At 51.5% G+C, this 21,702-nt stretch overlaps 9 protein-coding genes across 9 annotated transcripts; 4 read left to right on the top strand and 5 right to left on the bottom strand.

Annotated features, from left to right (window-relative positions):
• Nucleotides 1–1,424: 1,424 nt before the first annotated feature.
• M436DRAFT_46758 (GPR1/FUN34/YaaH-class plasma membrane protein-like protein) lies at nt 1,425–2,591 on the top strand (the record flags this gene model as incomplete). Its single annotated transcript, XM_013572111.1, has 5 exons — nt 1,425–1,506; nt 1,557–1,728; nt 1,781–1,925; nt 1,978–2,146; nt 2,203–2,591. 5 exons carry the CDS (start codon nt 1,425–1,427, stop codon nt 2,589–2,591), a joined length of 957 nt encoding a protein of 318 aa, XP_013427565.1.
• A 570-nt stretch (nt 2,592–3,161) lies between these two features.
• Nucleotides 3,162–3,634, bottom strand: M436DRAFT_45964 (uncharacterized protein; the record flags this gene model as incomplete). Its single annotated transcript, XM_013571948.1, has 2 exons — nt 3,162–3,266; nt 3,332–3,634. Coding segments are annotated over 2 exons (408 nt in total), but the record flags the coding sequence as incomplete, so codon positions are not given.
• A 1,052-nt stretch (nt 3,635–4,686) lies between these two features.
• Nucleotides 4,687–5,268, bottom strand: M436DRAFT_14631 (uncharacterized protein; the record flags this gene model as incomplete). Its single annotated transcript, XM_013571903.1, has 1 exon — nt 4,687–5,268. A coding segment is annotated over one exon (582 nt), but the record flags the coding sequence as incomplete, so codon positions are not given.
• Nucleotides 5,269–5,764: 496 nt separating this feature from the next.
• M436DRAFT_10888 (Ca2+:H+ antiporter) lies at nt 5,765–7,088 on the bottom strand (the record flags this gene model as incomplete). Its single annotated transcript, XM_013571890.1, has 2 exons — nt 5,765–5,947; nt 6,024–7,088. Coding segments are annotated over 2 exons (1,248 nt in total), but the record flags the coding sequence as incomplete, so codon positions are not given.
• A 2,831-nt stretch (nt 7,089–9,919) lies between these two features.
• On the top strand, nt 9,920–11,355 carry M436DRAFT_72773 (uncharacterized protein; the record flags this gene model as incomplete). The annotated part of the gene is made up of 4 exons (XM_013572260.1): nt 9,920–10,282; nt 10,445–10,898; nt 10,952–11,120; nt 11,181–11,355. 4 exons carry the CDS (start codon nt 9,920–9,922, stop codon nt 11,353–11,355), a joined length of 1,161 nt encoding a protein of 386 aa, XP_013427714.1.
• A 310-nt stretch (nt 11,356–11,665) lies between these two features.
• On the top strand, nt 11,666–13,446 carry M436DRAFT_45960 (cytochrome P450; the record flags this gene model as incomplete). Its single annotated transcript, XM_013571947.1, has 3 exons — nt 11,666–12,131; nt 12,234–12,562; nt 12,658–13,446. 3 exons carry the CDS (start codon nt 11,666–11,668, stop codon nt 13,444–13,446), a joined length of 1,584 nt encoding a protein of 527 aa, XP_013427401.1.
• Nucleotides 13,447–13,508: 62 nt separating this feature from the next.
• On the bottom strand, nt 13,509–13,908 carry M436DRAFT_46500 (uncharacterized protein; the record flags this gene model as incomplete). The annotated part of the gene is made up of 2 exons (XM_013572066.1): nt 13,509–13,573; nt 13,692–13,908. The coding sequence occupies 2 exons, from the start codon at nt 13,906–13,908 to the stop codon at nt 13,509–13,511; spliced, it is 282 nt and encodes a 93-aa protein (XP_013427520.1).
• A 1,129-nt stretch (nt 13,909–15,037) lies between these two features.
• Nucleotides 15,038–16,198, bottom strand: M436DRAFT_28595 (kinase-like protein; the record flags this gene model as incomplete). The annotated part of the gene is made up of 2 exons (XM_013571920.1): nt 15,038–15,766; nt 15,818–16,198. Coding segments are annotated over 2 exons (1,110 nt in total), but the record flags the coding sequence as incomplete, so codon positions are not given.
• Nucleotides 16,199–19,945: 3,747 nt separating this feature from the next.
• Nucleotides 19,946–21,514, top strand: M436DRAFT_81847 (P-loop containing nucleoside triphosphate hydrolase protein; the record flags this gene model as incomplete). Its single annotated transcript, XM_013572334.1, has 6 exons — nt 19,946–20,039; nt 20,112–20,121; nt 20,179–20,565; nt 20,621–21,070; nt 21,127–21,312; nt 21,364–21,514. 6 exons carry the CDS (start codon nt 19,946–19,948, stop codon nt 21,512–21,514), a joined length of 1,278 nt encoding a protein of 425 aa, XP_013427788.1.
• Between the last annotated feature and the right edge of the window lie 188 nt (nt 21,515–21,702).

The raw sequence follows: 21,702 nt of genomic DNA, 5'->3' as shown, positions 1-21,702 counted from the left end.
GCTGCCAGATAAGCCTCGTCTCCATGGTCGATGTAAGCTTGACTCTGCGCAATGTTGTCACTACTGGCTGGACCAGAGTCGGCAGATTGAGACACAAGGTGTCCACGATCGATAGACGAAAAGGCCAGCCGATCCTGATGGTCCGAGGGCGCTGTTACCCGATTTCAACGCAACGCCCTTCACACAAACAATGAGTGGGCTTGCGCCTGCCATTTCATCCAAGTCCGAGCATGATGTCACACCTGCTCCAAGCACAGTCCCAGCCTCCGCTATTCTCCAACTTCACGCCCTTCTCTCTTTTGCAAAACACAATCCGAATTCGAAAGACCTCGTGACCGCTGGAGATCTTTGGATGGATGTAGGCAAAACTTACTCGCCATACCGTCCAAGCAGATCAACACAAGCCGCATGTCCGGCTTTGGTCGTTTGGTACAATTGGGCGGTCGTTTCCCCTTGTCCCCGCGCGGGGTTGTCCATCAATTATTACACATCCAATCGCATCGCTGTGCCTTGGCCCTTGGCTATGGCCGAAAGCCTTCCAAGTCGTACCATGTCACGATGATCATTCACAAAACAGCTCTGGACTGACCTTAGGAATCCGTGATGCCGAGAGGGACAAGTCGCTCGCAGCCCACCCGCAGTTCGCATGCAAGGGAGACAAGGTGAGGCGAGATCTGATCGAGCTCTTATACAACACGCAAGTCGTAGAGGGCAGGTCCAACACCTACTTCTGCTGTCCAGATCTCAATCGATTCGACCTCATCAGAGCGCCACGCGACTCTAAGACCCACCCCCAGATCGACTCCGTCCTCCATATCCTCCACCAAATTGCGGGGAAACTGTTTTCTTGCTGCGCTAACCTCCTATGGCTTTATGGTTACTCCAGTATCCGCATGCCCGAATGTACCCAGGAATGCTGTGGGTCATCGCCTGTATCACACAAACCTGATATGCTGTGTACTGCATGAAGGACATGGATCAACACATGCTGGTTACCGTGTCAGCCATCTCGCATGGCCATCTGTCCGAGCTCTCGATATGAACGTGTCTATTGTTGTCCAGCATCAGCTCTGTATTAATCCAGCCAACCGCTCAACCGGGAGGAGGCGTCTGGGGTAGGTTCCAGCGGCGCGCGGCTGGTCGATCAATTGAGGCCCTGTACATACTACACAGAGTCAGGAGATCATGAGCCGTTCGTGACCTGTCCAGCGGGGTATGGCTCCTCTATGCTTTGATCTTCGTCGAGTTCGGTGGTGCTGTAGCCTTCGAGACGGGGTCTTCGGATGTGGTGCAGCCGTGTCTTGGACACCGCGTTACACGGAGGTATATATGCAGGTATCCTCTGTCGCCAGTAAGCCTTTCCTTTCTCTGTCTATCATACTTGTTCTTCTTCCCAAACATTTATATCCACAATCTTCGTCGACATGGCAAACGAGGCAAACTATAACGCGGCCGATAATCAGCTGCACCACCCTAGTCCGCCAATGGAGAAGGACTTCAGCAATGGTGAGTAACCACAGAGCAGATGGATCACGCTTGTGCTGATGATGGGTTAGACTATGGCCACAGCAACATCGGAAACGATGTAGACAGCGAGACAGCTCTTCGAAGGATCCGTACAGCTGGCAGCATCTCTATCTCACCCGAGCTCTTCGAGAAGCTTTACCTCTCTCCCCAGAACAAGGTTGCTGGTGAACTGAGAAAGACTTTCGGTAACCCTACACCGATGTACGTTCCTTAAGTCTCTTACCAAGAGGCTTCTCACTAACAGCACCATCAGCGCTCTGGTTGGATTCCTTCTTAGTTTGACGCCTGTCAGCTGCATGTTCATGGGATGGCGAGGTGCCTCGAGCTCTGGCGCATCTGATATTGGTGCTTACTTCTTTTTTGGTGGTCTGTTAATGATTCTTGGTTCCATCGGCGAGGTAAGTCGATGTTGGCGTCTGGACCAAGTTCTTCTTACTGACATCTTCACAGTGGTTGATTGGCAACACATTCCCGTTCGTCGTCTTCGGTTCATTCGGTGCTTTCTGGTTGACCTTTGCCGCTACCCTACAACCATTCTACAATGCATACGGTGCTTACTCGCCAAACCCTGACCTCCCCGCCGAAGGTTTGGCGACTGTCGAGTTCAATGCCAGTTTCGGTACGTACTAAAAGACTGTCAGAGCATCTTCGACGTGAGTTAACATGTTGTAACAGGCTTCTTCTTGGTCTTCATGGGCGTGCTATGTCTGATATACTTCGTCTGCTCGCTCCGAACCAACGTCGTCTTCGCCCTGATCTTCTTCACCCTGGTTCTCGCTTTCGGCTGTCTGACCGGCGCATACTGGAACCTTGCCCTCGGTTACGGTGCCGCTGCTGAGTCCGCCGCCCGAGCCTCCCATCTCGCAACAGCTTCGAGGTGTATTCTCGCTGCTGGTGCGCTCACATTCGTCACGGACATGTGCGGCTGGTGGATCTTTTTCGCTATCATGCTCGCCTCCCTCGACTTCCCCTTCCAGATCCCCGTCGGTGATCTCAGCACTTTCATCAAGGGTGCTACTGAGAGGAAGAAGGCCAAGGAGGAGAAGGAGAGATACTCGGCATAGACGTCATCTCATGGTTTCGCATGATATTCGGTATCTCGTCAATGCAACGACATGGTTGAGATTAATGTCGAGATGGTTATGATCTAATTTGTTGTAATGCCATGTACACTAAGGCCAGATGGACATACAGTATAGTGTGTCTATCCGAGTGAGTTATGAATATTCTGTTTCACTTTTTCTCACTCTCTCTATGTGCGTCGATGAGGTAAATTTAGTTGAACTGAAGCCTTCATGCTGTCGGACTTTCTCTCACTCTAATAGGTAGTGACTCTTTGTACTACGCAGATGCGCTGCATCATTATCAATACAGGCATGATCACGGAGATGCCGCAATATCGTCTTTTTCCTTGAACATCACTTTCATACCACAACATGCGTTCGTACAGCTAGATTCACTTTCTCAAAGAGCTCGGGACGATATGAAGATTGAAAACATCTCAATCATGAAGATTCCAAGAGTGACATACGAAATAGATAAGAACCGGAACCAGAGACACCCAGTACTTGCAGTAGAAGGAACCAACCACCACCCAAACCGCCAGAAAGCAAGCTGCCTTCCCTTTGCAGATCTCAAAACGACCTAGCAAAAATCGCGATGGTGCTTGTACTTCCATTCCCACAAGCACCAGGTACACCACCAGGCAAACTTCCTCCATTGCACAGATAACAGTTATTCTATATTTCGAACCCACTCGTCAGCATCACGTCTTCTACTCAACGTACACCAATCGATAACATACCTCTCCAGCCTCTCCGGTTGTACCACTTAACAAACCGCTATTGATCGTCACGTACGCAATCGAATTCCCACACCAGCAATCCACTGAAGTTGTTCCTTGATTCACAGTGCCGAAGTAGACGTATTGGAGGGCAAGGCAAGTGGTACTGCAGCGAGAGTTTACTTGGCCGGTAAAGGTGCCCTGGTAGGAGGCAAGCGCGCGGCCTGAGGTCACGGTACTGGAGCCAGTTTGGACGTAGCAACCCAAGTAGCCGTAGAGAATACCTGTCGCTGTGGGGCCTGGAGGTCTGTTTGAGGTGTTAGTTCGATGGTGCAGTGAGGCGGTGTGTGGTGAGTTTACCCTGATGGACCCTATCCGAGTGTCAGTATAGTTTTACGAAAATGATAGTTCTGTTTGAGGCCCTTCGTCGCCGAGTGAAGCTACTCACCTGTATACCCGTGGGTCCTGTAGATCCAGCGGGACCCGTTGCACCACTGGGGCCACTGGGACCTTGGAGACCACTGGGACCTATTGAGCCCGTAGCACCCGTAGCACCCGTAGCGCCTGTAGCACCCGTGGCACCAGTGGCACCAGTGGCACCAGTGGGTCCCGTTGGACCCATTGAGCCAGTGCTACCTTGTAGACCCTACTGAGCATTAGGATCAAGGTATATCTGATCGAGAGTTTGATGAATTCATACCTGCGGTCCTATACAGAGGGGGTGTGAGTCAGTGATTGCTTCTCATCATGCACGAACTCGTAATGGGCTTACCTGTCGGTCCCTGAGCAAAAAGAATTCGCGATCAGTAACGGCGACGTTCGGATGAGGATATGTATTTAGACATACTGTTGCTCCTACTTGACCGCTAACACCCTGGACACCCTGGACACCTTGGACACCCTAGTGATTGAGTTAGAGAACCGAGATCGTGTGATTCGTAGCAAAAATCTTCATACTTGAGGTCCTAGATGTGGAGCCATAGATTAGCATGCGGCGTTTAGTGAAGTTCAGAGAAGGAGCGACTAACCAGCTGCTCCTTGACCCCCCTATAAATTTTGCATTAGCATGAGTAGTCAAGAATGACCTTTGAACAGTCATTGAAGATGAGAAAGTCCTACTGTAGCACCTGGTTGTCCACTTGGTCCCTGGTTAAAGTCAGAAGATGAACGTCGAAATGGACAAGGATATGAGCCTTACGGTCGGACCTATGCAAGAAAGGTGTCAGTCACGTTTCTCCCACATGATATACGGGAAGCAATGGAGCTAAGAGATCGATAAGTCATCTCAACTCACCTGATGGGCCACTAGGGCCAGAGCTCATAGCCAAAGCCGCGCACGAAGAGACCGAGAATAGAGAAAGTTGGATGAACATACAGCCAGAAGGTGCGGCATCTTGCTGGAATACGGCATACACAGTACCATCATTAAGTGAGCAAAACTGTGCTTGTCCATTATAAAACTGTGAGTTGAACCAGGAAAGCTGTCCATTACTCGTGGCCGAAAAGGACGTCGTGATGGATCCTGGATTTTGGGAAGGAACGAATTGAGCATATGCAACTCCTGGATTTGTGGAGTAGTAGTAGACGACATTGCTTATTGTCGCAGTCAGGACGCCATTTTTTATCGTATATATGGGTGCACTTGAGCAATCGTTGCTAACTGTTCCGTTGGCGTTCATGTAGAATCCGCTCTGACGCTTTTGATGCAGCCTCGTGTCCGACATGACGAACAGAATGAAAGTCGAATCTGTCGTTGTTGGAATTGCGACATTGACAAAAGTGGAGGTAGAGGCTGTATATGGAAGCGTCTTAGTCCAAGATAGCGTTGTGATAAGGTCGAACGAGGTTGGGGCATCTGTCACTGTGATCGCTTGTGCCGGTATAGGATAGAAAGTGGTGTTTGACTGGACAAAAGTGTTGACGGACACTACCTGCTGATACACGACACTTTGGCTGATTTGGCTGTATATGTTGCAGGCGTTTTGTGCTTCTGTCAAACATGGCAAAAGAATGACTAGGTAAAGCAAAACTAATTTTGAGCAGGATCTGGATACAAAGTGAGTGTGGGTCATAATGAGAGTCGGGACAAGGCAAGTATAGAAAGCATGAAGGTAGTCATGAATATTCAAACAGAATGTCGGGACGATTTGAAGATGTAAGTTGTGTATTCGGCCCGGACTTGTTTACTGAGTTGCCGGTTCTCTCGGGGACGCGAGGAATGTAGTCAGTCGAAGCCGAGAACGACGGCGAGGACTCCTTCGGGGTGACCGAAAGGCCCCATGCCACATTCCGCACACAGAGTCGAGTGGAGGTTAGGTTGAGATAAGTAATCGATTCTGAGTACGAAGCCACAACTACCATGATAACGCTGAGAAACAGACAACGTCAGTCCCGTTCTGATCATCTGAACTTGTGTGCGGCTTCTTCGCCTGACAGACTACTACCAGCGCTCTCCTCGCCAGGAATAGGGTTGGGGTAGTAGAACGCAGCAACGGCGATAAGCACATATACAAAAAAGCACAAGATCCCTTCGAGGTAGTTAGATTTTCCATCACGCAGGAACTGGCCGACCACGAGGATAGCCAGAATGAGAACAACAGCGTCAAAGAGCTCGAAGTTAAGTGACATCCTTACGTTCTACACAACAAATAGTGGTTAGTATTCGAGTTGAGTCTCTAGAAGTTGACGGGAAGTTGACGGGAAGATAACGTACCAGTCCCCAACCCACCACAACCGCAAGAGGGGTGTTTAGCAGTGCAGTCTGAATAGATGCACCAAGGATATGAGAGAGAGCAAAGTTCATTTGGTCATCCCATGCTTCGTCGACCGCGGTGATGTGCTCGGCAGCCTTCTCGACAAGGGGCACGAGTATAAGTCCAACGAAGGCGTCGGATACTCCGTGATGCTTCACCATGGGCTCGATGTTCTCGACGAGGAAAACGGCCATCATCGAGACGAAAGTGAGAGCAAGAGCAAGGGCGACGATAGACTCGGTCAGGGTGAGCTTCGGCTTTGCTAGGTCCCGGTGACGGTCGGCATCTCTCTCCTCGTCCCCCTCAAGGATATCATCGTAGAGCCCGTGATGAGACTTCATCTGGAAGAAAGTGTAAATAGCGAAAGCCAAGAAGAGCACGATAGCTGTAGCACGAGAGATCCTGACGACTTCCAGCTCAAGCTTCTCAGGTCCTAAGTTCGCACGACCCGTAAGAGCGTTGGCGTAGGTGACCGGAATCACGAGAGCGAAACCGGCAACCAACATGAGGTTGCTTCCGATATCACTGACGGCGTCATGGAAGGTTTGTTCATGGCGGCGTAGACCTCCGAAGAAGAAGCAGAGGCCCATACAGAGCAGCAGGTTCGCGAGAATACTGCCAAGAATGGCGGCTTGGACGATAGGCACACCTTGTTCTCCGTTCTTCACCAAAAGTACAATAAACAGGATCATCTCGACGAGGGAGCCCAATGTGGTCTCGAGTACGACGCCCAGAACAGTTGGTAGCTTACGAGCCAACTCCTGGCCTCCGAAACCCACCAAATTTGCTGACGGGACCATGGCGACATAGGACAGGATGAAGATCCAGAGGTGTTGCCGAGGCCTGGCGAAGTGCAAAGCGATTGCAGCAGGCACAAATGGCCATAAGACGTTGACATACTTTGATGCAGTACACGAGCTGGCCCAGCATACCTTGAAGAAGTGGGTGGGACCAAATCCTCTGCGTCCTGATTCGCCGTTTGGCTGAATGCCGCGAGTTACAGCATGGCCATTGGAGTTGTACTCAGGCAATCTGCCATCTCCACGCTCTTGCTGTGGTTTCGGTTCGGATGTGTAAGGGCTCGTCGATTGACGGCTTCCTCTACGAGGCTTAGGCCGAGTCGTCATGGTGCTTCGGATGTGTGTTGTTTTGACGTTTAATTCGCGTATGTTCGCGCTAGGCGGCAGGGCAGATGATGGAGAGTGTGTGAGAACTGCAAGTCAAGAGTGGAGGGAAGCGCAGGTGTTGGTGACCGTCAGGACATGGAGCAGGTCGACACTTTAGCTCAGCAGAGCGCCTCGCACGTCTTCAGCGCGTCTTCCTTGTTTCCAGCATCAACTCGATTACTTTAAATCCGCATCAGCCTCTTCGAGCCTAGAAGTTCTAAGGGGATGATTCGCTGGCATGCACGATCAGCCAAGGCTTGTGGCTGTGTTAATCTGAAGTCCGCGGCCAACCCAACCACCCTCGTGCAACATGCTGTACCACCACCTCATACATCGATGGTTAAGCGAAGTAAACTGGAGGTGAGACGAGCCTGCAAGTAGAGAAAAACATTGGCTGCATCACGATGTTTGCTTGTCCAGACAGACAAGCACTGCTCTCGATCTTGGTATAGGCATTGGCGTCGCCAAGCGCTCCGGAAATTACTGGACCGTTTGAGTTTCAAGATCATGATGTCTTTTCGCTTTGCTTTGCTTTGCTTTGCTTTTCCAGTGAAACGTTAAGGGGTTGGGTTGGGGAAAATTCTTGCTGTTGTTGCACGTACATCATCTCCATGCAAAGACATGTCATGTCCACAGCTATAGAAATGCACAGTTTTTTCGAGACAGTAGCAAGATCCAGAGAGAGCGGATAGTTTTACGACTCTCAGTGGATGCCTTAGATCCACTTAAACAACTGTGCATTTGCGCTGTCTTTTAGTGGTACAAAAGTCCAAGGAGAGACGACAACATCACAACTCTCTGTGGGCGCTTCATTCATACTGAAAACACTGTGCATTTCTGTAGCTATCCGCATGACATAGCTTTGCACTTGGGGTCGATACGTGATCCCGTGCCATCCGCTTGGTTGTGTTACACAGGCCCCTCGGACGTGGGTGAGGATGACACGAAAATCATGCGCGTGGAGAGAACAATCAAGATGTTTCAGGTAGCCGATGATGTCACGATTGGGGCTCGAAGCTTAAGACGATTTTACCCATCTCTATACCACTTTCCTCACACTCTAAGTTCTCGAAACTGCTATTCAGCGACAACACCGGTGGCAAACAAAGTGCTGTTCGGTCTTGCTTCCGACGTCATAGGTTCTATGCCTCCTTGAAAACGCGCCTCTATTTCTCGCGGGTTAATTGACGGTTGCTCTGCTTCGGATGAGATGAACATATAGACTCCGGAGCAGATCGGCCGAGAGACATCTCTCGGTTCAGCAGCAACAAGGGAGTTCTCCACCAGGTCAGGCCAGTGGCAGTCATACATTGTTCTAATGACAAACAATTGGATATGATGGTACTCGCTGCTCACCTGTCTGGCCTAATCTCGACCTGAATCGAGAGTTGGACTGTATGTATCAACTCCAGACGGCCGACCTGACAGCAATTATTCGCAGCTGGTGAGTGATCTTGCTAGCGCCAGTCTCATAAAGCTTCATGGCTTCAGCTCGAGAGTCGCAAGCAGAAATGGACAAGCTGATTTCTCAAATTGTTGGTTTGCGAAACGCCGTCCTTGCTGCAGAGGCATCATTGCGCGTCTCACATTCCCAGCTTGCATAGTTAGCAAGTCTCCCATGGCTTCTGATCGTTTTTGAGTCGTCGTTGCGTCGACCATCAATGATTGCTTAGCAGAACCCATCATTCGAGACTTTGTCGCAAAGAGTTTTGACAGCGCTTCTATCCATCATAACAAGCTAGTGGACGATTTGACTGTGTACAAGCTGGACTCGAGACCAACGGACATGGCTGTTTCTCCGCGTGCATTCAGTCTGCGGTGGTCAATTTTACCCGTAGCATCGCAAGGCGACGATCCAAAATCCCGACTTTTCACAACACCTTGGTCAAGCGATGTGCCTATTTATGCATAAAACTTTCAGTGGATATTTAGCTCGAAGAAACAATCATGGACTCTCCGAACCTCGGACAGCACCATGGATTATCGATAAGCAGAGACCTTGTCAAGATTCAGCTAGGATCCGCGTCTCGCATACAAGTAGGTTTGACAGCACTGGTGCATACGGCGAATACCGGGAGAGATGGACATTCTTGGCGACCAAACGGTGAGGCATGTTGATCTCTCCTAACTATTTCCAGCCGTGGTCGCATACTGCGGACACGTTGTCTTTGATAGTGTGCTATTGGAGACGTTGTCTCGGTGGAGAGAAAAAGAAAGAATGTATCAAACGCAGAGGCCACGTTAGTGGGATGGAACAGGACGAGAGGGGGAATATCCACAGCTCCGCCACCAGACGAATACCAAGCCCTTGGAAGCCAGGAGAACAAGGGGAATACAGCTGTACAAAGGCTCAAACAGACGATTGAAGTTATGCGCGATGCAGAAACACGGGATGGAGTGGGTTTTGGAGGGCTGAGTCGAGGTTCCAAAATCGCGGATCAGGGCCAAGAGGACCCTGGGATCAATCTGTCTACCAATCGGCGGGCTGCCCGAAATTTTCGTCAATGCTCTATTTGTGGGCCACGTTCTCGACGCTCAACAAGATTGGATAAAGGGGATCTGTCAAATACCGAAGAAAAAGGGTCCATTTCGAAGTTCTTTTCTGCGAACTTTCTTGCATCGACATATCGCAATTGACGACGATTTTGCTTGACCAGACACTCATTTGTATCATTCCAAAGTCAGCAAACATGGGTGCTCAAGCAGTCGCTACCGAGGCCAAGGCTAGCAGCACGTCAATTGACTCGCTGAGAGCCGCAATTCCCAAGCACTGCTTCCAGAAGTCGACCAGCACTTCCATGAGCTACATTGTGCGAGACATTGCTCTTGTCTGCACCGTCTTCTACATGGGCAGCCAGATTCAATATGCACCAACATTCGCTTTGAGATGCGCCCTGTGGGCTCTCTACAGTGTCTTCCAGGGCTTCGTCTTTGTCGGTATCTGGATTTTGGCCCACGAGTGCGGTCACCAAGCCATGTTCGACAACGGCACCGCCAACGACACATTCGGTCTTATCATGCACAGCTTCCTGGGTGTTCCCTACTTCTCTTGGGTACGTGACTCCCGTTATGAGTTCCATGGAGATTTGGGATTATGCTGGTTTCTTATCGGAATACCTTTTGGTCTTCTGGCGAGTGGTGGCATCTTTCTTGATAGACTCCTGGATTTCTGATGGTCTTTCGTCTTCTGAATAATTATGCTAATCAACTCAAAGAAATACAGCCACGCTAGACATCACAGATACACCAACCACATGGAAAAGGACACTGCTTTTGTTCCCGCCAAGAAGGACAATGGCTCCCAGGCCATGGCCAAAGTCCAGGCGAAGGTCAAGGAGATTTTTCACATGACCGAAGATGCACCTATTGTCAGCTTGATCTTCCTTATTGGTCACCAACTGATTGGCTGGCAAACATACATGCTCTGCTACGCCTCATCCGGCTACAAGAGTCTGGCGCTTTCCAAGGACCCTCGCACCACTTCTAACCTCAGTCACTACTCCCCCACGTCTCCTATCTACCTTCCTTCTCAGCGCTTGGCCATTCTGGTTTCTGATCTTGGTCTTCTCGCCGTTGGCTACGGTCTTTACTACGCCTCTCAGGTGATGGGCTTGACTCAAGTTGCGTTGCTCTACGGTCTTCCTTACCTTTGGGTCAACCACTGGCTTGGTGAGTTGTTTTCTGGCAGGAACTTGATAAGAACTTTCGCTAATTGAATATAGTCGCCATTACTTACCTCCACCACAACAACGAAGCGGCTGAGCACTTTGAGCAGGGCACCTGGACCTTCGAGAAGGGTGCTTTGGCCACTGTTGACAGAGACTTTGGATTCGTTGGCCGTGAGCTCTTCCACGGTATCATCGAGTTCCACGTTGTTCACCACCTCTTCCCGTAAGTTTCACAGCCATACCAATTATTTGATCCGAGACAGTAGCTGACAGTCGGCAATAGTCGCATTCCATTCTACCATGCTGAGGAGGCTACTGGTGCTATCCAGCCCATGCTTGGCAAGAAGTACATCCGTGACAACACCTCATTCCTCAAGGCTCTCTGGAAGGCTTGGACCAGCCATCACTTTGTCGTGGAGCACGAGACCAAGCCTGGTGTCCTCGTCTGGGCAAAGTAAGCTTTGCCGTTTGTTACAAAAGTTTTATTTCCATGCGTCATAGAAAGGGAAAGGTAGAGGAGCTAGATTTGCCGGCAATGGCCATAGAAAAGGATCCGATATCAAATTTGCTTCAACGCCCCATCCTTACAGTCTTAGATTTGGATCGTGGCGGAATCGTTTCTCGCAGTCAAAGTCCTTCGAGTTGGGCTGAGGAAGGAGCCATCGATGCTGATGACGCGCACCTTTCTTTGGCTTAGTATCTACAATTTAGAACGCCTTCGACACAACTTCGATATTGACAGCTGCCGCCTAGTACGACACTTACACGATGTTCGACTCTGTCCAATTTATCCTTCTCGCGACAACCACCCCTATTCTGGTCAACATCGCCTTCCGCCAACCCTACTCGTGGCTCAATGCCATTCTTCTCGCTCATTGTTTCGCCATACTCGCCAGTCTCTGCGCCATCGTCAATGCGATGTTCGTTCAGCCCTTCTTCGGCAGCCTCTGCAATCTTCCCACTGCGGAACAAGAGGCAATCTGGACAAGACTGCTCAAAGAACCGACGGGCGATGAACTTGCAAAGTTCCATGCACACGCTTCCACCAGCCAGATCATCCGATACTTTGGCGTACTGAACTCTGAGCGCTTGTTTCTCATGGACCCGAAAGATATCAGACAAGTCATGGACTCGGAAGCTTACGAATTTGGTCGTTCCTACCTCATTTGTCGCCTGCTGTCACCAATTCTGGGTAAAAACAGCTTGGTGGTGAGCGATGGAGCAGATCATATACGTTGCAGGAAAGTTGTGAACTTGGACTTTTACTCCCAACACATTAATCAGCTTTGTCCGATGTTCTAGAAGAATGCATGTACGCTCGTTGAAGAGATGACAGCTCACAGTTCTGGTTCCCCTAGTCCGAACAGCGCCATCGAAGTCCTCAAGATGTTTGAGGAGACTGCATTCCAGATCGCATCTACTGTCTTCTTCGGATCGACTGGGGTGGACGACAACTTCGCGCTGGAAGATTTGCTGAAAGAATTTCGCGACGCGTTTTCAATATCGTCAGGCTCAGCCGCGCAAGCAGAGATGGCCTGGGAGACAATCCTTCCATCGCATCTGTTCTTCGGGCTTATCTCTGTGGACGACATACGCAAGACAGAACAGTCTATGAAGGGTATCAAGAGCTTTTGTCGAAAACAGATTGCCCAGAGAAAATCCGAGGTGCGTACGACATAGCTTCAGCAACTCAATCTTGTCCCATATCATCATCGTGGCTCGTACATGGCATGATCGGCTGACCTTCTGTTCATTCCCAGTACACGCCTGCATCTCGCATTCTCCCCGAGAGGAACATCTTAGATACTGCGATCAAGTCAGAGCAGTTGAGCGATGATGAGATCCTAGATCTTTGTACAACCTCTCTAGCTACTGGTTACAAAACGATCTCTGTCGCACTCACTTGGGCCGTCTATCATCTCTCGACCAGGCCTGGTGTCCAGGCCTTGTTACGCTCAGAAGTCCGCGCTAGTTTTCCAGCACCTGATCAGACTGGAGCTCCACACTTCACATCTGACCTTTTGCAGAACATGCCTATCCTCACAGCTATCTGCAACGAAACCTTGCGATTCTCTCCTCTGGTGGCCTTGACATACAGAGAAGCACGAACCGACACGCTGCTATCCGGATCCAACCAAATCGTACCAAGAGGCACGATACTTGCCATCTCACCCTGGGCGATCCAAAGATCACCAATATACTGGGCAGGCGGAGCAATGTCTGGCGGATCCTCTACCACCCCTCACAAAGCCTCTCCAGATCCATCAATTTGGGATATGTCACGTTGGTTGACAGACAAGAAGGGAGGAGCGAGAATGCAGTGTTCATTCATACCCTTCGGACGAGGACCTCGCTGCTGTATCGCGGAGGGATTCGCTCGAGATGGAATGATGATTCTTCTTGCTGCCTTGGTGGGAAGATTTGACTTCTCTTTCCAGTCAAGCGGTCGCGACAACAACCCAAAGCCTGAAGAACTCAGAGTCTCGTTTGGTATGGTGGCCAAGCCTGCGAAGTTGATGGTACGAGCGCAGCCAGTGTTTGGATGGTGATGAGCCGTGACATTCGTAGACAAATTAGAAGTACACCTGAACTACCTATTACCAACTCGCCCCTAATCCTTTGCCTTATCCTTGTCCTTGCCTCCTCCCAAAAACTTATTCTTCAACTTTGCAATCCCTATCTCGACATCAGCACCATACACCACACCATATCCTATCACACTCTACCACACCTATCAAGCACCGCCATCAACACCTCTTATCAAACACTAAAGGAAAACGGGAGCAAAACTCACCAGGCACCAAACTGTCGTAGTTCTCCTGCTTGCCCATGAGTCTATCAGCTTCACCGGCATCTCCCTTCTTCAGTGCTGCCATCACAGCTTGTGATTTTGCTCGCGCGGCTTCGGCTTGCGGGGATGTCATTGTTTGTGTGTTTTGGACGTTTGCGTTGGGCGCGTGGGTGTATGGGTTGGGGTCCCAGGATGAGATGTCGTTGCCGCGGTGAGCCATTGTGTGTGTAAGTGGTGGTGGAGCTATTGTGGGGTGGTGGATGTGTGTTTGCAGTGGAGCGGAGTGAGATGTGGAGGGATTGTGATGTTTGACGCGAGATATTCTGCTCGCTTTTGTATGTTTTTGTCTACTCGAGTACTGAGGCTTTATATCGGTCAGTCATCTGACGGCTTTTTGATCACGAGGCTCAAGGCGCAGCGGTGGTCGTAAATCTCTCATCGCTAAGCAGCTACGATACGGGTTCATGTGGACATTGATGGTCCATCCTTCGCCCTGAAGCTTGTTTGGTCGTGGAGGCTTGTGTGATGTTAGCTTGGTTGCCAGGCTTACCGACGTTGAGAACGTGTTGTGAAACGTCGCTTCCTGCAGTGTCAAGAAAGAGCGATCAAGTCGCAAAGACAGAGAGCGATCGGTAACCATGAAGAAGAATTGTGTCATATAATTATAGTGTTAATACCGCAGTAGATACAATTCATCGTTTCGTCACGTCTTCATGGGTTACATGTCAATGTTCATGAACCGCCTTGTCGCTTCTTTCATGATTCCATCAACATGTGTTGGCAACTTATAACTGCTCTGGCTACCTCCATCGAGCAGTAGCTCCCATGCTTTCTCTCGCTGCCGCACCTGCGAGGTCGAGTTTTCCGCTCACAGAGCGTGGCAAACCGCTGCTGGAGGTCGACGAGCTACTTACACCAAGGCTGCCGTAGGAAGTCATTTGATGTTGGTAATGCTGAGCTAGCAGCGCACCATTGCTGGCTCTTTTGCTACCAGCCATGGCTTGATTAAGCGGTGCTTGAGGCGAAGGTGCACTCACAGTGTGCAGCAAGGGAGGTGCTAGGCTCTGTCGCCTGCCGATGCTTGCAGACTTGGTTGCCTGATTTATTGTGTTGTTGATATTGGGGGCCGCTGCGAGTCCATTTCGCGCAGCTGTGTTTGGGGTATCTGGTAAGGGACGCGCGCGAGGAGCTGCCGTCGTCGCTTGCGACGGCATTGCCGGGATGGAAGGATTGGTTGGGTGTGCCCGCTTGACGGGGGATTGCGATGCCGTAGTCGTAGTCGACGACGCAACTGAGGTTGCGTTTCTTGTGCGTGAACTGACGGGCCCGGCTTTTCTGAACGACTCATTGGTGATGAAGGGGTGGGACACGGCTTGGTCTGGTCGCAAACGCTTCTCAGGATCCCAACGAAGACATTGAGAGAGGAAGTCCAAGAAGGCCTCGTCATCGCACTTGATGGCACCACTAAGAGTCTTACTGCTAGGCCGTCTCCTTCTGCCTTTGCTTGACACAGTGACGCGAGGCTTGAGTGATGAATCAAAGAAGAGCTTTCTTCGGGAGGCCTTCTCGATGATGTCCCGAGCAGGTGGGCCGAAGATCTCCATGATACATGCGAGTTGCTCCTGCTCATTCTCACCAGGGAAGATAGGGTACCCAGTGAACAATTCCGCAAGGATGCATCCAAAACTCCACATGTCGATTCCGAGACCATAGTCACTTCCGAGAATGACCTCAGGTGAACGGTAGAAACGCGACTGGATGTACGTGTACACCTTCTCGTCGGCTTTGCAAGAACTTCCGAAATCGATGACTCGCACATCGGCACGCCGTGGGTCGCACAGAAGTATATTCTCCGGTTTGAGATCGCAGTGGATGATCCGTTTAGATTGTAGCAGACATAAACAGGCGAGTATTTGGCGTGCGAAACGGCGGATGAGTTGGATTGAGAAGCCAGAGAAGTTGTGGGTCCTGATAAATTCGTAGAGGTTGATGCTAAGAGAGGGGGACGTGATGCACAAGTGGTTGCGGAAGTAGAAAGATGATGTGATTGTAAGCGTTGCGTTGGCCTCATCAGGATCCTGGGTTGGGTTAGCACGATGGTATCACGGATGTGGCATGTTCAAACTCACCCATTCCTTGAGCTTTTGCAAGATGTTGACCTCGACCAAAGCTTGCTGATGGAATCGCTTCTTATTGCGAATAATCTTGACAGCACAAAGAGTGCCGAGCTTGTGGTCAATACATCTCACCACCTGTCCGAAACTTCCCTTGCCGAGAACATCGATGACCTCGTAGCGGTATCCCAGATGGTCGCCCATGACGATATTGTAGTCACCTCTTTCGTCATCGTAGCCAAAGTTGGTCGTCCCAGCAGCGGAAATATCTCCAACATGTTTCTTCGCTTGTTTGGAACCGCAGAACCAGACGCCATCCTTGTAGTCGATGATCTCTCCCTTCTCATAGATGTTCAGAAGTCCGGCTGACGATTGGATGGCCTGCGCAGGAGTCATTCTGTCCTTTTGAGTTGCACGTTTGCGTAGTTCCTCGGTCTCACGGGCGGCCACGTCGATTTCACGCCTCTTTGTAGACAACTTTCTCATCTCGTCATTGGCGGCGACATCATCCTTATCTAAATGCAACGCGTTGATCGTTCGAGGCTTGGGCTGGGTTGGTGTAGTTCTCGAGCCTAGAGTACGATTCATGCTGCCGAGAATCGACCAAGATGTCGAACGTTGACCCTGTTGTGCTACGGGCTGCGGTATCGAAGCTGCGCTTGCCTGAGATTGGCGAAGTGCTATGTTACTTGGCATTGGAGGCTTAGCAGCTGGAGCAGACTCAAGCTGAGGCATCTTGCTGGCAGAAGAGACGGACGGCTTACTCCTGTGGCTCTCAAGTTTTGTGCTTTCGAAGGAAGGACGACCACTACTTGATGTTGAGATGGGACTATCGGTACTCCAGGTTGCAGAGGCGGGAATCTTGGGTGGAGGCATATCGTCGTACTTTGTAGTCTGAAGCTTGAGGGGTTCTGCGTTCGACGTGTTCGTTGCTTTGGGTGGCGCCTTACGCCATCCCAAGCTCAACTTCCGACGCAGACCTGAAGCAGCAGAAGGTAGCGGTTGTTCGGGCTCATCTGTGGACGATACTGTGTGAATTGAGGCGGTCTCTTTGACAGACTTAGATACAGCTCGTGGTCTTGGGCCCATTGGCTTGGAAGCGAGCGACTCAGCATCGTGGTTACCCAGAGTGAATTCGTCTGGTAATCTTCCGGGCCTGCTGTACTTGGAGCTAGGCTTGGGCAACGAACCCGAGGTGAACGGGGTAATGGCTTGCCGCTTGGCTGGAGACGGCGGTGGCAGAAGGACGCCATTGCTTGGCTCTTCGTAACGTGGAACACGGGCACCAGGCTGAGTACTGTTACTACGAGCGTTAACTGGCTTTGCAGGCTCGTCGTCCTGGCGTCTGTAGAAAGTAGCTTTCGAGGCCGTCATAGGAGTGCTGGGTGTTTTGGCGGCATTGCGTTTGAAAGGAGGCGTGGTGTCTCCTCCATTGACTTCTTGAGAAGGAGCAGGGTAGGAGTTGATTCTGGCCGCGGTGGGAGTAGAGAGTGGCAGGAGATTGAGGGGAGGGAGACGCAAAGGTTGCAGAGTTTTGCCCTTGACTGCGGGCATGGCAGGCGGTGTTTCCGAATTGGCCCCATTGCCCACCGTAAGGCCTCTGCGGTGCTGAGTCTGTCTAGAGTCGGGTGTCATAGAAACGTCTGCACGTCGAGCAGGTATCGGAAGGGCAGAGCCCTCGTTGTCGACAGTGCCAGTCAGAGGGGTCTTGAGACCGGAAAAGAAGGGTACATCAACCAGGTCCTTAGGTGACTCGTAAGCTTTGGGTATGGCAGGTACAGGTGGAACCATTTCCTCATCATCACGTCTTTCTGCAGCACTATAAAGGTTCCGGCTTTTGGGAGTAGGTAGCTTGGAGGTTGAAGAGCTCTGACCGATTTTGCCTTGGCCTGCGCTCGGGGCGCGGAGAGATTGGTAGCTCGGTGTTCTCGACAGATTGAGGGAGGGAGGAGGTGCCATCCTGTTTGAAGTCTCAGGTGTCGCTCTGTTCGATAGAGGTGTCAAAGCGGGTCTACGTGGGGTGGCCGAGGGCGATCGAGGGTGCGTCAACTCTTTGGATGGCGAAGGAGGAGCCTGCTTTGTAGACATTCTGCGAAGCCTGCGAGCATCAGTAGGACTGATGGTTCTGCCTCCGAGACCACTCATTCTTCCCGATCTTCTCTTGTCTGACGGAGTGTCAGTCCGTGGAGTCTTGGACCTGTTTGTGACTTTGACGTTGACGGAACGACGCTGGTCGGGTAGTGGGAGATCGGTCAAGGTGGCAGATCGAGGCAGAGGTTGTAATGACTTGGCTTTGGAGGAACGGGTAGGGGCGGCGAACGAGATGTCCAAGGGGGGAGGCTGAGGCGTTTGGCCTTGTGTTTTGCGAGCATTTGTTGTTGTGGTGGTGATCGAAGGAGTGCGAGAGAGGTCTGTTGGTGGTTTCTTGTCCGACTGGGGCGCCATGGGTTTACGAGTCACACGAGCGGTGATTCCGGAGGCGGCTATGGCGGGAGCGCCAGGGCCTGTCTGACTTCCCCTTCTCGCGCGCACTGGCAGGACCGAAGTCGAGGCCGAAGTCTGCAGTTGGTTCGAAGCAGTGGTGGGGAGGTGTGTGAAGTTGGGGACGGAAGACTCTCGCTGGGTAATGGTCATGGGTTGGGGCTTTGAATTTATCGAAGCCTTGATACTCGGCGGGGCGCCTCTCGGTTTGGACTTTGTCGAGTCGTAGGAAGCGATGCTCGTCTGGAAATCGTCGAAATTGATAGGCGGTAGGAAGTCGAACGAGGGCGGCGTGGGCGAGTTTGCATTTTCGGGCTGGCCGAAGCTGAATCGGCTGTCGTGCGAACGGAGCTGGCGTGTCTGCGTCTGCGTCTGCGTCTGCGAAGCTGCTGGGGGTTGTGCCGGAGACTGAGGTGGTGGCTGCGGCCGGGGCTGGAGTTGGCCCTGAGGCCTGTCGAAGTTGGGCTCGCTCGAACTATTGGGGAGGAAGGTGCGACGGGCAGCGTCGAGCGCGAAGGTGCTATCGCTGACAATCCTGCTCTGCTTCAGTGCCAATCCTTTCATCGTCGGCCAGACATCGAACCTCTTGCTCTTGTTCGGCGACTCGAACGGCCGCGGTCCCAGCAGGGGCACTCTGTTCTCCTTCAGCGCCGGCTTGCGCTGCTGTTGCTGTTGCTGTTGGACTTGGTGTGGGCGACTGGCCGAGGCAGGGGCGGTCGGCTTGCGGAATGAGAGCGAGTCATTGTCGGCGGCGAGCGAGGTGCGTTGGTACTTTGTCCTGGCACGGCTCTCGGCTTGAAAGTGCTTTGGTCAGTGGATGCGTGCAGCTGCATGTTGTTGTTGTCGAGCCTCACTCTCAGCGCCCGACTCCTCGGAATCCTTGTGACGGCTATCCATGCCGTATCCCTCTCGAGTCTGCATGTCGACCAATTGCAATCACGACAATGCTTGGAGCATTTCTGGCTAAAAGGTCCTTCGTTTTCTGGTCCTCCTGGCTGTCGACACGGGCTCAAAAAATCATGGCCGGACAATGATTCGTCCTGTCGTCAATGATGTGGAAAGGAGAGGCAGACGTCGGGCTGTCAGTCTGACGGGCTGGCGGCGGGCGTGGTCGAAGGGGCTACAGACTCTGGCTAGCAGTATCCGACATGGAACTTGGTCTCTTTAGATTGTTGTTGCTCCTCGCTCGCCCAAAGCAGGATAGTCTTTCACGGAGCCTCAGGTAGACGGTCATTGCTTTGGCCTGCTACGGGTGCCCCTCTGTTATTGGCCATAGCGGCCCTGCAGCTACAATAAGATTGTGAGAAACAGTCCATTCTTTGCTTTTTACGAGAGATTTGATCTCATTGAGTTCAGTGTGTTCGAGTTCTTGCACAGTCCACGCCAGAAATAAAGATTCACAATATTCTTCATGTATCTTCCCTGCCGTGTGGACAGCAGAGATGCATGAACCGGGTGTCCCTGAATACCTTTTTCCAGATCGTCCGGACGGGAAGGCTCGTGCATGCAGCAGGACGCGACTTCAAACAAGCAAGAGTGACAGCCACATCCACTCTGAACCACAACCTTCGTGCCCACTGACGACATTGTGCCTCGTCAAGCCCTTCTGGAAGAACCTCAATAGCTAGACTTGACTCCTTGCCTGCTCTGTAGATCCCAAAAATGCCTCGCGATCCACTCATCGCACTCGTTGGCAAGCCGTCGTCTGGCAAGAGTACCACCTTGAACAGTCTGACGGATGCCACGTCCAAAGTAGGTGCGCTATCCACTTTTTCTTATCGTCTTGAATGCTTTCTCTCGTGCAATTTGTGTTGACCGCGTGGCTCAGGCAACTTCCCGTACGCCCTCCTCCATCTACCTAGACCTCGTTCGTCGCATTCCTGATGTCGCTTCAGATTCACTACCATCGACCCCAACCGAGCCGTAGGATATCTTCAGATCCCATGCGCATGCTCAAGACCCGGAGTCCCCAATGTTGGCGACAAACCCCTCTCCGAGAGGTGTAAACCGAACTATGGCGTGTGTAACAATGGCACCCGCTCTGTGCCCATCGAACTGCTGGATGTAGCTGGTCTGGTGCCTGGCGCGCATATGGGCAAAGGTCTCGGGAACCGCTTCTTGGATGATTTGAGACACGCCGACGCGCTGATTCACGTCGTCGATGTCAGTGGAACAACCGACGCTGAGGGCAAAGCAACAAGAGGCTATGACCCCAGTGTCGACATTGAGTGGTTACGCTCCGAGATTGTTCGCTGGATTCAAGGCAACCTCATGGAAAAATGGTGCGTTTGGGCGCGGGAAATTCGCCGACCGATACAAATCTGATCACAAGCACAGGGGATCTGTCAAGAGAAGACATACGGCGATCAAAGGAAACGCAGTCGACACGCTACAAGGCCAATTCTCGGGTTACGGGTCCACGAAACAAATTATTGCGCGGACTCTGGACAAGCTGGAGCTGAAAGAGCCTTTGGAACACTGGAGCGATGAGACGGTCGAGAAGGTGGTCAACGCCTTCGTTGATGAAAAGTTTCCTACGGTTATTGCGCTGAACAAAATCGACCACCCCGATTCCGATAAGAACGTCGCAAAGATTGCAAAACTCAACGACCCCAACACACTCGTCCTCTGTTCGGCCATCAGCGAGGTCTTCTTGCGTCGCTTGGCTAAGCAAGGCTTCGTAAAGTATACAGAAGGCAGCGAGTTCGTGGATACGAAAGAAGATCTGATCGAGAACGGTGAGCCTGATGGCGGCGGCTTAAAAGAGCTGGATGAAAAACTGCAAGGGTGAGTGGAGCTGGTCTCATACCACGGTCAAAACAAAAGCTAACGGTCTTTGGCAGCCGCATTGAGAACTTGCGCGACCTGGTGCTCTACAGATTTGGTAGCACTGGGGTGAATCAAGTGCTCACGCGTGCAGCAGAGCTCTTGGGACTCACGCCTGTCTTCCCTGTCAGGAACATTGCGACATTCTCGTCTGGCGACGGCCGTGAAGGCGGTGTATTCAGAGACTGCGTGTTGGTCAAGAAGTAAGTGCTGCTCGACTTTGTGTATACAACATGTACTAACGTAGGCTGCAGAAACTCGACAGTGGGAGATGTGTATCGTAAGATCATGGGTGATGCGCCATTAGCCTATGTGGAAACAGTAGGAGGACAGAGAGTCGCTGAAGACGACCCTGTATCGGTGGGCAAGAACGACATATTGTCGTTCAAGGTCGGAAGAGGTTGAAGGGCCATACGGCACTCGATATCAGTGCTATAGACATGGAAGAATGAACATTTGCTGCCTCGAGCCTTGCCAAGAATTTGCATGTGAAAGTCGTGCGGCTCGGAGCCGAGTGACGTCTGGCTAAACACGACCAAGTCGCGATCAGGCCTGGCAACTTCGTCTTCTCGTCGCATGCACTGGGAGGAATC

This window comes from Aureobasidium namibiae, assembly GCF_000721765.1.
Source record: "Aureobasidium namibiae CBS 147.97 unplaced genomic scaffold scaffold_8, whole genome shotgun sequence".
Taxonomy (NCBI): domain Eukaryota; kingdom Fungi; phylum Ascomycota; class Dothideomycetes; order Dothideales; family Saccotheciaceae; genus Aureobasidium; species Aureobasidium namibiae.
The sequence above is the reverse complement of the archived record's forward strand: the minus strand, read 5'-3'. Positions and strand labels throughout refer to the sequence as shown.